Source organism: Cervus elaphus, chromosome 33, assembly GCF_910594005.1.
Source record: "Cervus elaphus chromosome 33, mCerEla1.1, whole genome shotgun sequence".
Taxonomy (NCBI): Eukaryota; Metazoa; Chordata; class Mammalia; order Artiodactyla; family Cervidae; genus Cervus; species Cervus elaphus.
The window spans coordinates 10,809,946-10,826,358 of record NC_057847.1 but is presented as its reverse complement, the minus strand read 5'-3'; the positions used below and the strand labels follow the sequence as shown (position 1 = coordinate 10,826,358).

At 38.9% G+C, this 16,413-nt stretch overlaps 1 protein-coding gene across 4 annotated transcripts in view; it reads left to right on the top strand.

The window, feature by feature from the left end:
* The window catches only part of PMS1 (PMS1 homolog 1, mismatch repair system component), a 106,681-nt gene that overhangs the window by 50,196 nt on the left and 40,072 nt on the right, over nt 1-16,413 (top strand). For all 4 annotated transcript variants that reach the window (XR_006339395.1, XM_043894099.1, XM_043894096.1 and 1 more), the window contains exon 5: nt 2,282-2,445. Coding sequence is in view for 3 of the 4 variants with exons in the window: in XM_043894099.1 (XP_043750034.1) it covers nt 2,282-2,445 (164 nt within the window). In the remaining variant the exon portion in view is untranslated. The remainder of the gene's footprint in view (nt 1-2,281; nt 2,446-16,413) is intronic.

Below are 16,413 nucleotides of genomic sequence, written 5' to 3'. Positions count from 1 at the left end.
GCACGTCCGTTGGCTAAGGCAGCCCTTGTTATAGTGTGGAGCGGTGCCACGGGATGAGCCCAAGCCAGAGTGGCTGCTCGGCTTGTCCAAGGTGTGTGCTGGGGTGATTGTGGGAAACGGGCCAGAGACCTGCTTCCTCTGTCCTATTTCAGGAGTAAGCTCACTCTTCATGAGTGGAGGCTAGGTTTCTTAGAGCCCTGTCAGTCCCACTGGTTTTCAGACGACCTAGAGGGACACCTTCCCGGGGTTGGACACCAGGGATAGGGAGCCCAGTAAGTGGTTCAAACCGATGATTCCCCAGGAAGGCCCTCTGGGCCTGTGTACTCTTTCCTCTTCTGTGCCCGCTCTCAGAAGGCGAGGGCAACTGCACAGACTTGCTTCCCTTCTCATGCTGTTCAGTTTCATGTGCATCTTCCTTACACCTTTGGTTGTGTAAGAGTCTTAATGCCAGTCTCCAGTTTGTTTTCAGTGAGAATTGCTCCACACGTAGATGTATTTTTGATGTGTTAGTAGGGGGAGGTGAGCTCTGTATCCTCCTACTCTGCCATCTTGACCCCACCCCTCAAGTTTTTGGTTAAATAAGTGCACAATTTTTTAAAAAAGCTTTCGTTTAATCTAGTTTTGCATATTTCAGAAGATGAGATAAACCAGGGAATTAAATATTATTTCAGATAAGAATTTTTTTATTTGAAGTATAGTTGATTTATATTGTATTAGTTTCTGGTGTATAGCAAAGTGATCAAGTTATATACATATATATTCTTTTTCATATCTTTTCCATTATAGGTTATTATAAGATACTGAATATATAGTTCCTTGTGTTGTACAGTAGGACCTTGTTGTTTACCTGTATTATATATAATAGTTTGTATCTGCTCATCCCAAATTCCTAATTTTCTCTCCGTCTTGCTATTTTCCTTTTGATAACCATAAATTTGTTTTCTGTGTCCGTGAGTCTATTTCTGTTTTGTTAATAAGTTCATTTGTGTCATTTTTTAAATTCCACATATGAGTAATATCATACATTGTCTTTCTCTGACTTATTTCACTTGGTAGGATAATCTCTAGGTCTATCCATGTTATTGCAAATGGCATTATTTTATTTTTTCTGGCTCAGTCCTGTGTGTGTGTACTACATCTTCTTTTTATTTTATTTTTTTAAGTTGTATTGGTGTGTAAGTGCTTCACAATGTTTTGTTAATTTCTGCTCTGTGACAAAGTGAGTCAGCTATGTGTATGCACACCCCCTCCGTCTCGGACTTCCCTTATCACCCGCTTTCTGTCTGCTCACGTGTCAGTGGACATTTAGGTAGCTTCCATATCTTGACTTTTGTGAAGAGTGCTGCTTTGAACATTGGGGTACATGTGTCTTTTTGAATTAGAGTTTTCTCTGGATATATGCCCAGAAGCAGAGTAGCTAGATCATATGGTAGCTTTTGTTAAGAAACTTCCATACTGTTTTCCATAGTGGCTGTACCAATTACCATTCCCACCAACAGTGTAAGAGGATTCTCTTTTCTGTACACCCTCTCCAGAATTCATTATTTGTAGACTTTTTAATGATGGCCATTCTGCCCAGTGAGAGGTGATAACTCATTGTAATTACGATATACATTTCTCTGATAATTAATGGTGTTGCACATCAGATAAGAATTTTTAATTGAATAATTAAGGTTGTACATATGCTGTGTGGCCTTATATCACCTGTATGTTTTATAGTGCAGAATAAGCATCATTCCCAGGTAGTTAGAATATCAGCAGATTTCTTAAGATACTACACTCTATCAGTAGTAAGCCCATGTTTTTCTGTATCGGTAGAAATAAGATTATTCCTGTTTAGATCACATGTGCTAAGTTGCTTCAGTTATATCTGACTCTTTGAAACCCCATGGATTGTAGCCCGCCAGGCTCCTCTGTCCATGGAATTCTACAGTCAAGACTATTGGAGTGGGTAAGCCATGCCCTCCTCCCGGGGATCTCCCTGACCCAAGGATCAAACCCACAGCTCTTAAGTCTGCTGCATTGTCAGGCAGGTTCTTTACCACTAGTGCCACGTGAGAAGCCCACATAAAAGATCATACTTAATGGGTCAGACCTGTTACAAATAGGAGAGCCTAGCAAGAGGTCAGAATAGCTCACACAGTTGAGCCTTCTTTGGGTTCCCAGAGTTTGAAGAGAAATGGCCTTCAGTAATAAAAGGAGTTAATTACTGATTGTATGTGGATTTGAAGATCTGTGACGTTCCTTCCACATCTAAATATGCTTTCTTATCTGCCAACAGGTACCACTGTAACTGCTTTACGATTATTTAAGAATCTACCTGTAAGAAAGCAATTTTACTCAACTGCTAAAAAATGTAAAGATGAAATAAAAAAGATCCAAGATCTCCTTATAAGCTATGGTATACTTAAACCTGATGTAAGGATTGTTTTTATACATAACAAGGTAAGCATTATTGTACTTTCTACAGAATTTTTTGATATATGACAGTAGTGGGACACTGCATTTTATCTAAATCGGATGTGTAAGAGTCTTTCAAAATTTGTCCACATTTGTTTAGTTTTTTCTTTATTGTATAAAGAGCATCTTTGTTACCTCACATCTATATGAAATCTGATTGAACCTTTTATTTCTTAATTTCTAAGATTAAGTTATTCCACCAAGAGACTTTTTCATCCGAGAAATGTTTGAGTGCTTCCTAAATATGATGACTGAGACTTGTTCTTTTCCTTTAAGAAGTTCACTGTTTAAAAAAAACAACGAAGAAGTTCACTGTTTAGTGATATTTTCTGCCATTTATTTTAAATGGTTTCTTCTTTGGAAGAGTTTTTTGTTTGCTTTTTAAAGGAAACTCTACTCATTTCTTTCCATTTTTTCAAAGCAGGGCTGATAAGGAATTCCTCTTGTTACTTGATAAATCTTTGGGGGAAGGAAGGTTTACGTATCTTCTGAATGTTCTATTTCATAAAATTCCACATGTGCACCTCAGAATATTTAAGGAGAGTAGAACCACACTGCAGACGTTTGTAAACCTGGTGGGGAGTAGAGGTGTAACATTTATTGAGGGTGTGCACAAGGCCAGTACCTATGCTAGACACATGAAGCTTCTGTCACCCACAGCAGCGGCTGAGTGAAGTAGACATTTGTCAGCTCGCAACGGTCCTCTGCGCTGAACCTAGAGGGGCTGGTCAGCATTGCACAGCTGGCAAATAGTTGAGATGGGTTTTGAAACTTTACATGCCTACTGAGTGTAGATTCTTCACAGTCTACTGTTTTGTCTTCCTGTTTTAATACTATATCACATTGTGTAATTCTTTTCTTGGTTTCAGAGCACTTGCAATAACCTTGTAGGTTAGACAGCCTTACCTCTGTTCGTATAGGGAACTTGAAGCTCAGAATGATCTAAGGAATTGTTTTTTTGTTTTGTTAATGAATTTCCTTCTTAAACATCACCTAGCGGTTCCCTTATTTTATCTATTGATTCATGGCTGTGGTGGGTCTTTGTTGTTGCATGGGCTTTTCTCCAGTTACAGCGAGCAAGGGCTGCTGTCTAGTTACAGCGCATGGGCTTCTTTTCAGTGGCTTATCTTGTGGCCGAGCATGGGCTCCAGGGCCTGTGGGCTTCAGTGGTTGTGGCATGTGAGCTCAGTAGTGTTGGCTCCCAAGCCCTAGAGTGCAGGCTCAATAGGTTTGGCACATGGGCTCACTTGATCTTTGGCATGTGGAATCGTCCTGGATCAGGCATCGAACCTGTGTCTCCTACACTGGCAGGCAGATGAGGGAAGCCCCGTTTTCTCTTTTACAGTAAGTAATTCTGCTGAGATCCGAACCCTTTTTCATCCAGTTTTCTTTCCACTCCATGTCTTTTTGCTTGCTATTAAGAAGATCTGATGTTTTTTAATGTAATTATTTTTGGCTGCTCCAGGTCGTCGTTGCTGCGAGCATGCTTTCTCTAGTTGCGGTACCTGGGCTTCTCATTGCAGTGCCTTCTCTTGGCGGCATGTGGGGTCTAGAGTGCATCTGCTTAGTGGTTGTGGCATATGGGGTCTGGAGTGCATCGGCTTAGTGGTTGCAGTGTGTGGGGTCTGGAGTGCGTGGGCCGAGTGGCTGCGGCGTGTGGAGTCTGGAGTGCGTGGGCCGAGTGGCTGCGGCGTGTGGGTCTGGAGTGCGTGGGCCGAGTGGCTGCGGCGTGTGGGGTCTGGAGTGCGTGGGCCGAGTGGCTGCGGCGTGTGGGGTCTGGAGTGCGTGGGCCGAGTGGCTGCGGCGTGTGGGGTCTGGAGTGCGTGGGCCGAGTGGCTGCGGCGTGTGGGTCTGGAGTGCGTGGGCCGAGTGGCTGCGGCGTGTGGGGTCTGGAGTGCGTGGGCCGAGTGGCTGCGGCGTGTGGGGTCTGGAGTGCGTGGGCCGAGTGGCTGCGGCGTGTGGGGTCTGGAGTGCGTGGGCCGAGTGGCTGCGGCGTGTGGGGTCTGGAGTGCGTGGGCCGAGTGGCTGCGGCGTGTGGGGTCTGGAGTGCGTGGGCCGAGTGGCTGCGGCGTGTGGGGTCTGGAGTGCGTGGGCCGAGTGGCTGCGGCGTGTGGGTCTGGAGTGCGTGGGCCGAGTGGCTGCGGCGTGTGGGTCTGGAGTGCGTGGGCCGAGTGGCTGCGGCGTGTGGGTCTGGAGTGCGTGGGCCGAGTGGCTGCGGCGTGTGGGGTCTGGAGTGCGTGGGCCGAGTGGCTGCGGCGTGTGGGGTCTGGAGTGCGTGGGCCGAGTGGCTGCGGCGTGTGGGTCTGGAGTGCGTGGGCCGAGTGGCTGCGGCGTGTGGGTCTGGAGTGCGTGGGCCGAGTGGCTGCGGCGTGTGGGTCTGGAGTGCGTGGGCCGAGTGGCTGCGGCGTGTGGGGTCTGGAGTGCGTGGGCCGAGTGGCTGCGGCGTGTGGGCTCAGGAGTTCTGCCATATGTGCTTAGTTGCCCCGCAGCATGTGGAATCTCTCCAGACCAGGGATCGAACCCAGCCGCCTGCCTTGGCAGGCAGCTTCTTAACCACTGGACCACCAGGGAAGTCCAGGAAGATTCTCTCATTAAACCAAGTTACAGTGGAATATTTATGATCAGAATTTTTAGTCATCTTAAAAAAATAAAAAAGAAAGAAAAGCAGTAAGAATAGTCAGCCACCTGTTACTGCTGGCATAGAGCTCAACCAAATGATACCTTGAAATCTCTTCCAGCTCTATCATGCTAGAATTCCTCAGGATGTTGATGGATGGAGGCTCATCCTGCTAATATAAATAACCCTATGACCTCTTGATCCAAAGAACATTTTGTTATTAAAAGTTGAATGTACCCACGTTAAGAAAATATCAAAGGCAAAAGAAACAATGATCAGGAGAGGAAAACAGATGGAGAAAGGTAAAACATGAAGACAGGAGCTACATTTTTATAGAAGAATAGTGACTGCAACCAAAGAAGTTTTAAGGAAGAGAAAGCAGAAGGATAAAATAAGATTATTCTCTAATGTAATGGAGATGAGTATTTGAAGTCAAATATATATCTTCTGAACTTTGGATAAGTTTATTATATTATTTTCCCAACCTCTGTAAGATCATCAGTGTAGGCATTTTCTTTTGAAAATGGAAAGTAGTAGTTTTCAATACACTGTATTTTATAATTTTTCAAGTACACCATTTCTGAGCTTATATTGAGCAAACACAGGTCTCTCAGTGGCCTTCAGTAATTTCAGATGCAGTGCAAATCTTGGAGAGTATTGCACCATTAAAGTAATGTAAGGCCATCAAAAGTCTTACAGTAAAATTATAAATCAGTTTGTGGACAGGAAGAGCCACATGAAAAGCTTAAAGGAGGGTAAAAACCTTCAAGTGGAAAATAGCACATGAAATAGTTTTATAATAATTGTGGACACAGTGTGTTTAGTCCTTGTTTAATCAAAAGTTTCATCAAGCATTTTTTTTAATGCACATGCTGAGTTAACTGACTGTGCCTTCCTCTTGGGGAATTTGACATTTCTGAAAGTGCAAGTACTGTAAATAAAATGTCACTGTCCTGGCATCAGTTTTTAGTGTTGAGTGTTTAAATAGAGCTAGATTATGAGATCTGAAGATAGTGCTGTACTTAAAAGTTTATTATGACTTTAAAATAAATTGTGCCTACTAATATAGCCCAAATAAAGTCTTGTAGTAAAATTAAGCATTACCTACTATTACACAAGGAAATCATGGACTCAGTTATATTTCTAAGCTTTTTTTCTTTTATTATAAATTATTTTTTCACTCTTATTTAATATGCTGTTGTGCCTCAAATGTTAAAATATATTAAGTTCCAAAAATAGCATCAACACATTGTCATAAATCTCTTTGAACGTTGAGTTCTGCTCTACTCTTATAAACATGCTTATGTTTGTCATACTTTATGTGGTTTTCTGAGGAATTTTTTTTGCCTTAGCTTAAAATTTAAACATGGCAATATTGGTTTCTTTATTTGAAAATTTTTTCTACATTACAAACAATCATATTGCACATAATATGAGAAGTACTATTGCTATTTTGACATCTTGGATTAGTGTTCCTTCTTTTTATGAAGGTTTATAACCTGCCAAGACATTCTTTGAATACTGATAATGTTGATGTTCTTGCCAGTATGGTTATGTTAGAAAGAGGTATTTTTCTTCTTTCATCACCATGTTCCTTGAAAGCATATTGAATAATGAGGCAGCCAAAGGGAAATAATTTACAAGTGGATTCAGTGACTTTATTTAAAGTAGATTTTATTTGGAGAAATGCTAGAGCCATTCCTTAGATAAGCACTACAGTCTTCAGCCTTAGTTTTGTAACTGAATCCTTGTGCGGTCCTGCTATATCTATTTTTTCATTTATAAAATAGTTATTTCACAGAATTATGAGTTTTTCTCAGTTTGGTAAGATCTGAAACCCACTTAATATTAGCTGTTTCATATGTTCATGAGTAGTTTTATAGAGCACTAGTTCAAACATAATGGTAAATATGTGATTTCAAATAATGGATCCTTTAATACTTGTTGATTTTGGGGAATATTTTCCTTTGCCTAAAGTATCATTTGTGTTTTTAAAAATTATTTTGTATTTAATTCTGTCTTGATAATTAGAGGCCCATTGGTATTGCAAAAGCTGAATTGGATATTGTGGGTATAAGGCCTTACCTGTTACGGGGGGAGGTTACCCAGTGGCCTTTTCCCTGCCTCTCCTTCCTGTGACATGACTGTTAAGGCTTACTGAGACCCGCTTCTTAATTTCTGAAGTCTGGGAGGATGATGGCTAAGAGGGAGAAGGAAGGGACGCATTTACTGGGTGATGAACTGAAGATAAATAAGTGGTAGTTTATGATCTGTATCCCATACATTTGTGGTCTTCCCTTTGTTCATTTTATTCTACTTTGCATCTTTTAGCCTTTTACTCATATTTTTTGAATGTCCCGATTTTGTTTCACCTGTGATGTGAGAAATCAAGGAAAAGTCTTTTGCCCATTACTGGACCAGTGTTAAAGGCCACCTCCCTCTCCCATCCCCTCCAATGTTGTGGAGGCAGTTTTATCAAAGAGAAATTTCAGTTCACGATTATGGTTTGAATGCTTCTTTCTTGTGAAGAATATATCCCTCCAGTTCCAACCTTGAAAGTTTGGGTGGAATTGTTTTTATTTCTTTTTTAGTTAGTGAAAGTGAATGTTCCTTCAGATATGTTTTAAGGTGAACTTGGGGCTAATTGTCAATTATGATTGGTTGTTTGTCTTTTGGTTTGTTTTTACTTGCAAATTAAGGATAAAATTTTTAATGGTTCTCATGTTTTCTTCTTTGTTATATTCTTTTACTTTTCACCTGACTTCTGAGAAATACTATATAGAAAACATGAGAGACATATATAAGTCAAATTTAAGTTTAGTTGATTTCTAATTTTGATGTTTGCTGACACTATTTTTAAGACATCTTTAGTCTTCCCCTGTCCCTTGGCAAGACTTATTCTGTAACTTTTTCCATAGCATTTTTTCTATTCCTATTATATGATTTTTGCTTTACTGGAAATGATTTGCATTCTCTGTCCCTGTCCCAACAGCCTTCTGTGAAAGGGAGGGCTGCATTTTACTTATATCTGTTTTCCTTTTAATTCTCACTTAGTATTACAATATCCTGAATATGGATCATAAAAAAGAATGAAATAATGCCATAGAGGTTATCATACTAAGTGAAGTAAGCCAGAAAGAGAAAGACAAATACTATATGATGCAGCTTATATGTGGCATATAAAATATGACACAGATGAACTTCTCTATGAAACAGAAACAGACTCACAGATAGAGAAAACAAATTTGTGGTTGCCAAGTAGGAGTGGGGTGTAGGGGAGGGATAGATTGGCAGTTTGGTAATCATAAGTTTGTTTTCTATTTTCTGTGGGATCTATTTCTGTTTTGTATATAAGTTCATTTGTATTTTTTTTTTTTAGATTTCACATACAAGCAATGTCACATAATATTTGTCTTTCTCTGACTCACTTAACTTCACTTAGTATGATAATCTCTAAGTCCTCCATGTTTCTGCAAACGCCTTATTCCTTTTCATGGCTGAGTAATATTCCAATTTTATATCTTAGTGGTATGTATATACACACACACAAATTGGACCTAACAAAGCTTTTGCACAACAAAGGAAACCATAAACAAAAAGACAACCTACAGAATGGGAGAAAATATTTACAAATGATGTGACTAGTAAGGGATTAATCTCCTAAATTTACAGAGAATTCATACACTCATTATCAAACAAAAAAAAAAAAAACAGAACAGAACAAACTACCCAATCAAAAAATGGGCAAAAGATCTAAGACATTTCTCCAAAGAGGACATACAGAGATGACCAAAAGGCACATCAGAAAATGCTTCACATTGCCAATTATTAGGGAAATGCGAATCAAAATGACTAGTACCAGTTTAAATTCATGATCATTAATCTTAGTCCTGCCTGATAGTCATACTGTGTTTCTGTAGTCCATTTTCTCTCCTGGTCTCCTATATCCACAGTGCTTTAAACCAACTTTAATGTATAAGCAAATCACCTGGGCATCTTGTTAACAGAACAGATTCTGATTTAGTAGCTCAGCGAGGACCTGAGATTCTACATTTCCAACCAGTCTCCAGGTGGTACAGTTGCTGCTGGTCCATGATCCATATGTTGAGTTGCAAAATCCCAAAGGGCTGTTTCATCTCTCTTCTCAGACAGTCAAGTCTTTCTTCCCTGTCTTCACTCTTACTTGATCTTACATCCTATTTTACTGAAAAAATTGAGAGAACTTTTTGTAAACTACCCACCTGTCTGCAGTTGTGCCCATATCATTCAACCTTCTCTTTTATTATTATAGATGCATGCCTCATGTTTTTAGGCAAGGCCGATTCCTTCACTTGGGCAAAGTTTCTTAAAATAGGTGTCCGTACTCACTGTCTCAAATTAACTTTCTTCCCTTTCTCTCTTGATCCCACCCCAGTCAGACTTTCTCTTTCTACCACTCCACCAGAACTACCTTTACCAAGGTCACCACTGACTTTCAGATTTCTGAATCCAGTGGTCATTTCTCAGATTTTATCTTAACGTTTACCACAGTTGATCTCCTCATCCTTGAAACACTTTTTCACCTGGCTTCCAGGTCAACACACATCCTTGGTTTTTTTCCCCTCATCTTTCTACCATTTGTTATCAGTCTTCTAGTTCCACTTCATATCCTAACGTAAACATTTAGTGTCCTGTGGCTCAATTGTGGAATTTATCTTTATGTATATAATTCATTCTCACATATATATATATACATATATATACACACACACACACATATATATTTACACACACATATGTATGTATTCATTTTCTTGATGTGCATCTCATGTTTCTGGATGTCAACTATACCCTGATGATTCCTCAGTTTTTATCTCCATTCTGTAACTTTCCTGAACTCCAAACTCATAGATCTAACTACCTCCCCAAATTTCTCTTTGTTTAGTAATAAGTTCCTCACATTTAACATGACAAACAGCAAAGCTCCCTACCTCGTCTCTCAGGATTGCTCTTTACATATCCTTCCCCATCAGTATATGAGAACTCTTGTTTTTTCTGTTGGCAAACCAAAACCCTTAGGGTTATCCTTAACTACTGATTCTCTCACACCTTAATCTGATAAAAGAGTAAATTCTGTTGGTATACATTCAAAATATATCTAAAATCTAATCTTTTCACCATGTGTGTGACTACCACTGTGATCCGAGCCACCAAGGTCTCTCACCTGGATTTTTGTAATAATACTCTAATTGGTTCTCCCCTCTTCCTACCTTGCTGTCTTTATTCTGAGCCTAACAGCTAGAGCGATTCTGTAAAAGAAACCCTGTGGACTGTAGCATGCCAGATTTCTCTTTCCATGGGGTTTGCCAGGCAATCATACTGGAATGGGCTGCCATTTCTTTCTCCAGGAATCGAACCTGTGTGTGCTGCATTGTGGTCAGATTCTTTACCACTGAGCCACCTGGAAGTTTAGTCAAGCTTTTTGTAAAGAGCCACAGTATAAATATTTGGGGTTTTCTAACTCACCCAGTTTCCCTCACAACTGTTCAGCTCTGCTGTTGTAGCATGAAAGTAAAGGTATTAAAACTTTACTTTAAAATGCAGGTGGTATGTTGGATTCGGTCCTTAGGCTATAGTTTGCTGACCCGTTATAGGTGATCTGACCCACTATTATGTCTGATATCATTTATTTATTTTCTTGGCTTCAGCTAACTGGCCTGCTTGTTTTTTTTCTTGAACCTGCCAGTCTTACTTCCAACTCAGGACCCTTTTATTTGTCGTTCATTTGCCTCAAACATTCTTTTGTATATCTGGCTCAATCCTCATCTTTTCTTTACTTAAAACTTCCTCAGTGAAGTTTTCTTTAGTCACCCTAAAATTATAACTGTTTCCCCCACCCCACACATGTTTTTTCTGCTTTATTTTTCTTCTTAAAACTTCTATCTAATATGCTGTATATTGTACCTACCTTAATCTATTGTCTTTCTTTCCTCCTCTAGATATAATTTCCATGAGGGGAGAGATTTTTTTACTTTTTTCACTGATGTGTCCCTAGTGCTGACTTTATGTGGGTACTCAAAAAATATATGTTAAATTAACTGGGTGTGATCAAGGGTTGAGAGCATGCAGGACAGGAGCATTCCATCCCATTGGTGACACCAGCCCATACTGGATTGTTAACATAGATATCAAAGCACCAAAGATACAGGGGTAGATGATATCAATAGAGTTAAGAGTAACTGGAGCAGAGAAGTGCAAAACATCAAGCACCAGCCTTTACTCAGACCTTTCCCTTTCTCTCTGGAGGCCTGCTTGAAAGTCACAGAAGAGGGAGGGCTGACTTTAGCCACTTGGCAGGTAGGTGTTATTTGATTCTGTGGAGTAGGAACAACCTGTCAAAGTGGGTCTCACCTAGGACTCCACAAATGGGTGGGTCATGGGCTGATTTTATTATTACAGTATACTTGGCTAATATGGGTAAATGGATCAAGATCATTCTAGGTATAGGAATAGTATGAATATAAAAGATGTAGGTAGGAAAGTATTTAGAGGCAGTGAGTAAGTCAAGTTGTGTGAGTAGGTATTTTATATAAAGGAGTACAGGAAGATTAATCCTGAAAAACAATTTGAGTCTAGATTATAAAGGGTCTTTAATGCTAGGCTTTTTTTTTTTTTTTGGTAATAGAAAATTGGGAGTAGGAAAGTGACTTGATTAAGGTGTTACCTGGGACTGTTAGCTTGGTAGTAATGTGCTGGGAGGAATTATGGGGAATTATAGGATGCTATAAGCAGAGACCTTAGTTAGGAAGCTATACAAAAATCCAGACACTATGTGGCTGAATTAGGATAAACAGATTGGGCATGGAAAACAAAGAGGGTGATCACTATTGTAAGGAAGAATCCATGAGACTACACATAAACAATGAAGAACAAAAAAGATTTGAGGATACCTGATCTATTTAATGTAAGTCACTCAGTCATGTCCGACTCTTTGCGACCCCGTGGACTGTATCCCGCCAGGCTCCTCTGTCCATGGGATTCTCCAGGCAAGAATACTGGAGTGGGTTGCCATTTCCTTCTCCAGGGGATCTTCCCAACCCAGGGATCAAACCCAGGTCTCCCACATTGCAGGCAGACGCTTTATCATCTGAGCCACCAGGTAAGCCCCGATTTATTTAACTTATATGCCTAGGAAAATGGTAATATTACATCCCTGTTTTATTCCTCAGTGGGTGCATCTGTCTTTCTTCTCCAATATGTAGCACCTTCATGAATTCCCTGGTGGCTCAGAAGGTAAAGAATCTGCCTGCAATGCAAGAGACCTGGGTGTGATCCCTGGGTTAGGAAGATACCCTGGAGAAGGGAATGGCTACCCACTCGAGTATTCTTAGCTGGAGACTTCCATAGACAGAGGAGCCTGGTGGGCTACAGTCCATGTGGTTGTAAAGAGTTGGACACGACTGAGTGACAGTGCATTCATGAATTACTCTGGCATAATTTTGATTTCTCTCCAGAAAGAACCTAATAGAATCAAGCAAAACTTTGGAAGTGAAGTTATTTGTTACCTCATCAACAAAGTTTTTGTTGACTAGTCTGTTAAGAAAGAAAGGCTGATCAACTCCAGACTGGATATTATTTGTTAGCTTTAAAACTTGTTGCTTGTTTTTTAAATAAAAGGACAGAATTAGAAAAATAAAGAACCACAAGGTAATTGTTGGGATGTTTGCCTGAACAGGGTATATGGGAGAATAAATGCCATCAGCTAAGCACCAGGGAACCAGCTGATTGTAGGAGTGCTGGCAGCTCAGAATCTGTGGGTTTGCTCTTCTTTTCTCTTTTTTTCAGTATTATTGTATTAAGAACACTTAACATGAGATCTACACACTTAACACATTTTTAAGTGTACAATATAGTATTGTTGAGTAGAGGTATGTATAGCAGGTCTCTGGAACTTAAGAACCCTAACTGACACTTTATGCCTATTTGTTAGTAACTTCCAATTTTTTCCTACCCCTAGTCCTTGTTAACCACCATTCTATTCTTTGATGCTATGAATTTGTCCATTTTAGATGCCTCATATATATGGAATCATGCAGTATTTGTCTTTCTGTGACTAGTTTATTTCACTTGACATAATGGTCCTCATGATTCATCCATGTTGGCACATGTTGTAGAATTTCCTTCTTTTTTGAGGCTGAATAGTATTTCATAGTATGTGTATAATACATTTTCTTTATCCATTCATCCATCAGTGAACACTTAGGGGCTTTCCACATCTTGGCCATTGTAAATAGTGCTGCAGTGAACATGGGAATGCTAATATCTCTTTGAGAGTTTGCCTTCAAATCTTTTGGAAAATACCCAGATATTGGATATCTAGGTCATATGATATTTCTATTTTTAATATTTGGGAGTATCTCCATACTGTTTCCCATATCTGACTTCCCTATTAGCTGCACTATCTCCATACTGTTTTCCATATCTGACTTCCATATCAGCTGCACCATTTTGCATCTCCACAAACAGTATACAAGGGTTCCAGTTTCTCCACCAATATTCTTACCAATATTTGTTGTCTTTTCCTTTGTTTTTTTTTTTTTTTTTTTTTTTTTTTGGTAATAGCTATCCTGACAGGTGTGAGGTGATACCTCTTTGTGCTTTTTGATTTGATTTCACTGATGATCAGTGATATTGAGCATTTTTCATATACCTGTTGACCATTTGTATTTCTTCTTTGGAGAAATGTCTACTTAAATCCTTAGCCTGTTTTTTTGTTGGATTGTTAGATTTTTTTGTTTTTGAGTTGTAGGATTACCTTGTATATTTTGGAAATTAATCATCAGGTGTATAGTTTGTAAATATTTTCTCCCGTTTCATGAGTTGCCTTTTCACATTGGTGATTGCTTCCTTTGTTGTGCAGGAGCTTCTTTATTTTATGTAATCCCACTTGACTATTTTTGCTTTTTGTTGCTTGTGCTTTTGGTGTAATATCCATGAAATCATTGTCAGGACGAGTGTCATAAAGCATTTCTTGTGTGTTCTTTTCTAGTTTTACAGTTTCAGGTGTTTATTTATGTCTTTAATCTGTTTTGAGTTGATTTTTATGTGTGGTGTGATATAAGGGCCGAACTTTTGCATGAGGATATCCAGTTTTCTCAACACTGTTTATTGAAGAAGCTCTCCTTTCCTCACTGTATTTTTGATGCTTATCAGACATCAGTTGACCTTATATGCATGGGTGTTTTACCAAGCTCTCTATTTTTTCTGTTGGTATTTATGTCTGTGTGTATGCTGCCATACTGTTTTGATTATTGTAGCTTTTTAATATATTTCAGCCTCAGGACCTGTGATGCCTCTTAGCTTTGTTCTTCTTTCTCAGGAATCATTTGGCTATTCATGCTCTTTTATAGTTTCATATGAGTTTTAGAATTGTGTTTTTCTACTTCTGTAAAAAATGCTGTTGGGTTTTTTTAAAAAACAGGGATTGCATTAAATCTGTAGATCACTTTGAGTAGTATAGAAATTTTAACAATGTTAAGTTTTCAAATACATGAGCACAGAATGCCTTTCCATTTGCATCATCATAAGGGTCTTTCATCTCATTAATTGAGCCTTTCTTGTAGGTTATCCAGTTTGTTGTCATATAATTGTTAATATTTTCTCATGATTATTTTTATTTCTGTGACATTAGTTGCAATATCTCTTTAGTTTTGTTTATTTCTTTTTATGTTGTTTTTTCTATTTTATATCTTGTTTATTTTCCACACTAATGTTTATTTTTTTTCTTCTCCTATCTTTAGGCTGAGTTTGTTTTCATCTTTCTAGTTCTTTGAGGTATATAGTTAGGGTGTTTATATGACATCTTTCTTTTTTAAAGTAAGTGTTTTTCTGCAGTCTTCCCTCTTAGTACTGCTTTTGCTCCTTTAACTTTTGGTATGTTGTATTTTCATTTTACCTTGTCCCAAGGTATTTTATAACTTCCTTTTTTATTTTTCTTTAACCCAGTGGTTGTTCAAGAGTATGTTGTTTAATTTCCACATATTGTGAATGTGTTTCTTTTTCTGTTGATTTTTAGTTTCATTGCATTGTGATCAGAAAATGTACTTGGTATGTTTCAACTTTTTAAAATTTTTAGGACTTGTTTTGTGACCTAACATATGATCTATGCTGGAGAAAAATCCTCTTGAGCTTGGGAAGAATGTGTATTCTGCTGCTGTTGGTTTGAATGTTCTCCATATATCTGTTGGGTCCATTTGATCTGTATTGTTGTTCAGATCCTTTGTTTCCTTACTGATTTTCTGTCTGAATTTTCTGTTATTGGTCTTGATCTGAAAAAAGAAAAACTAGAGAAGCATGTAGAGGATAGAGTTGCATTTCAGAAGAGATGATTTGGGTCACTTCCTTTAGAACACATTAGGGAGAAGAAAGAGTCAGTTTGGAGAGAAAAAGTCTCTTGAAAAACAAAATGTAATAGGAAGGTGTTCTATTCAGTGCAAATAAAGAGGAAAAGCTGAAATCAAATATCATGTAAAGCAGTACCAGCTTGACTTGCAAATAATCTTTTCTGTATGGTTGAATATGGGAGGATGTAATGATTGCCTTAGAGATCCAATATTAGAGCTGATCAGATGGGACTTACCGTAGTGGTCCAGTGGCTAGGACTCTGTGCTCCCAATGCAGGGGGCCTGGGTTTTATCCCTGGTTGGGGAACTAGATCTCACATGCATAACTAAGACCCAACAGCCAAATAAATATATATATATATATTTAAAAGAGCTGGTCAGAAAGATATTTGCAAACAGTATTAAGAATACAAGTAATCTGAAAGCAATTATTAAACTCTGGTTGGACTCAAAAAGGATTTTCAGAATAGGTGGTTTTACAGCTGGTTCTTGAGAAAGACTCAGTGGGCAAAAGCATTCAGAGCATGTGCAAGGTCAAGCAGTCATGAGAGATCAGAGAAAGCTGGTATAAGAAAGTAAGAGATGAGGCTGGAAAGGTTGAGTCTGAATTCTAAAGAATCTTGTGGACTTTACATGAGAATATGAACCTCTTGCCAGGTGGTGAATGGAAACAAAATAAGGACATGTGGGGGCTTCTGGAGGTTCAGTGGTTGCTACTTCGCCTTCCAGTGCAGGGGCTGTGGATTTCAGGGAGCTGGGATCCCACGTGCATCATGGCTGAGACACCGAAACATGAATACAAACAATATTGTAACAAACTCAACAAAGACTTAAAAATGGTCCACATAATTTTTTTTTTTAAACTTTAATGACATCTAGTAGGAGACTAACAGAAAATGATAATTCTTATGGCATTTGGAGAATGGACCAAATTATGTTTTGTAGTTGTATAAC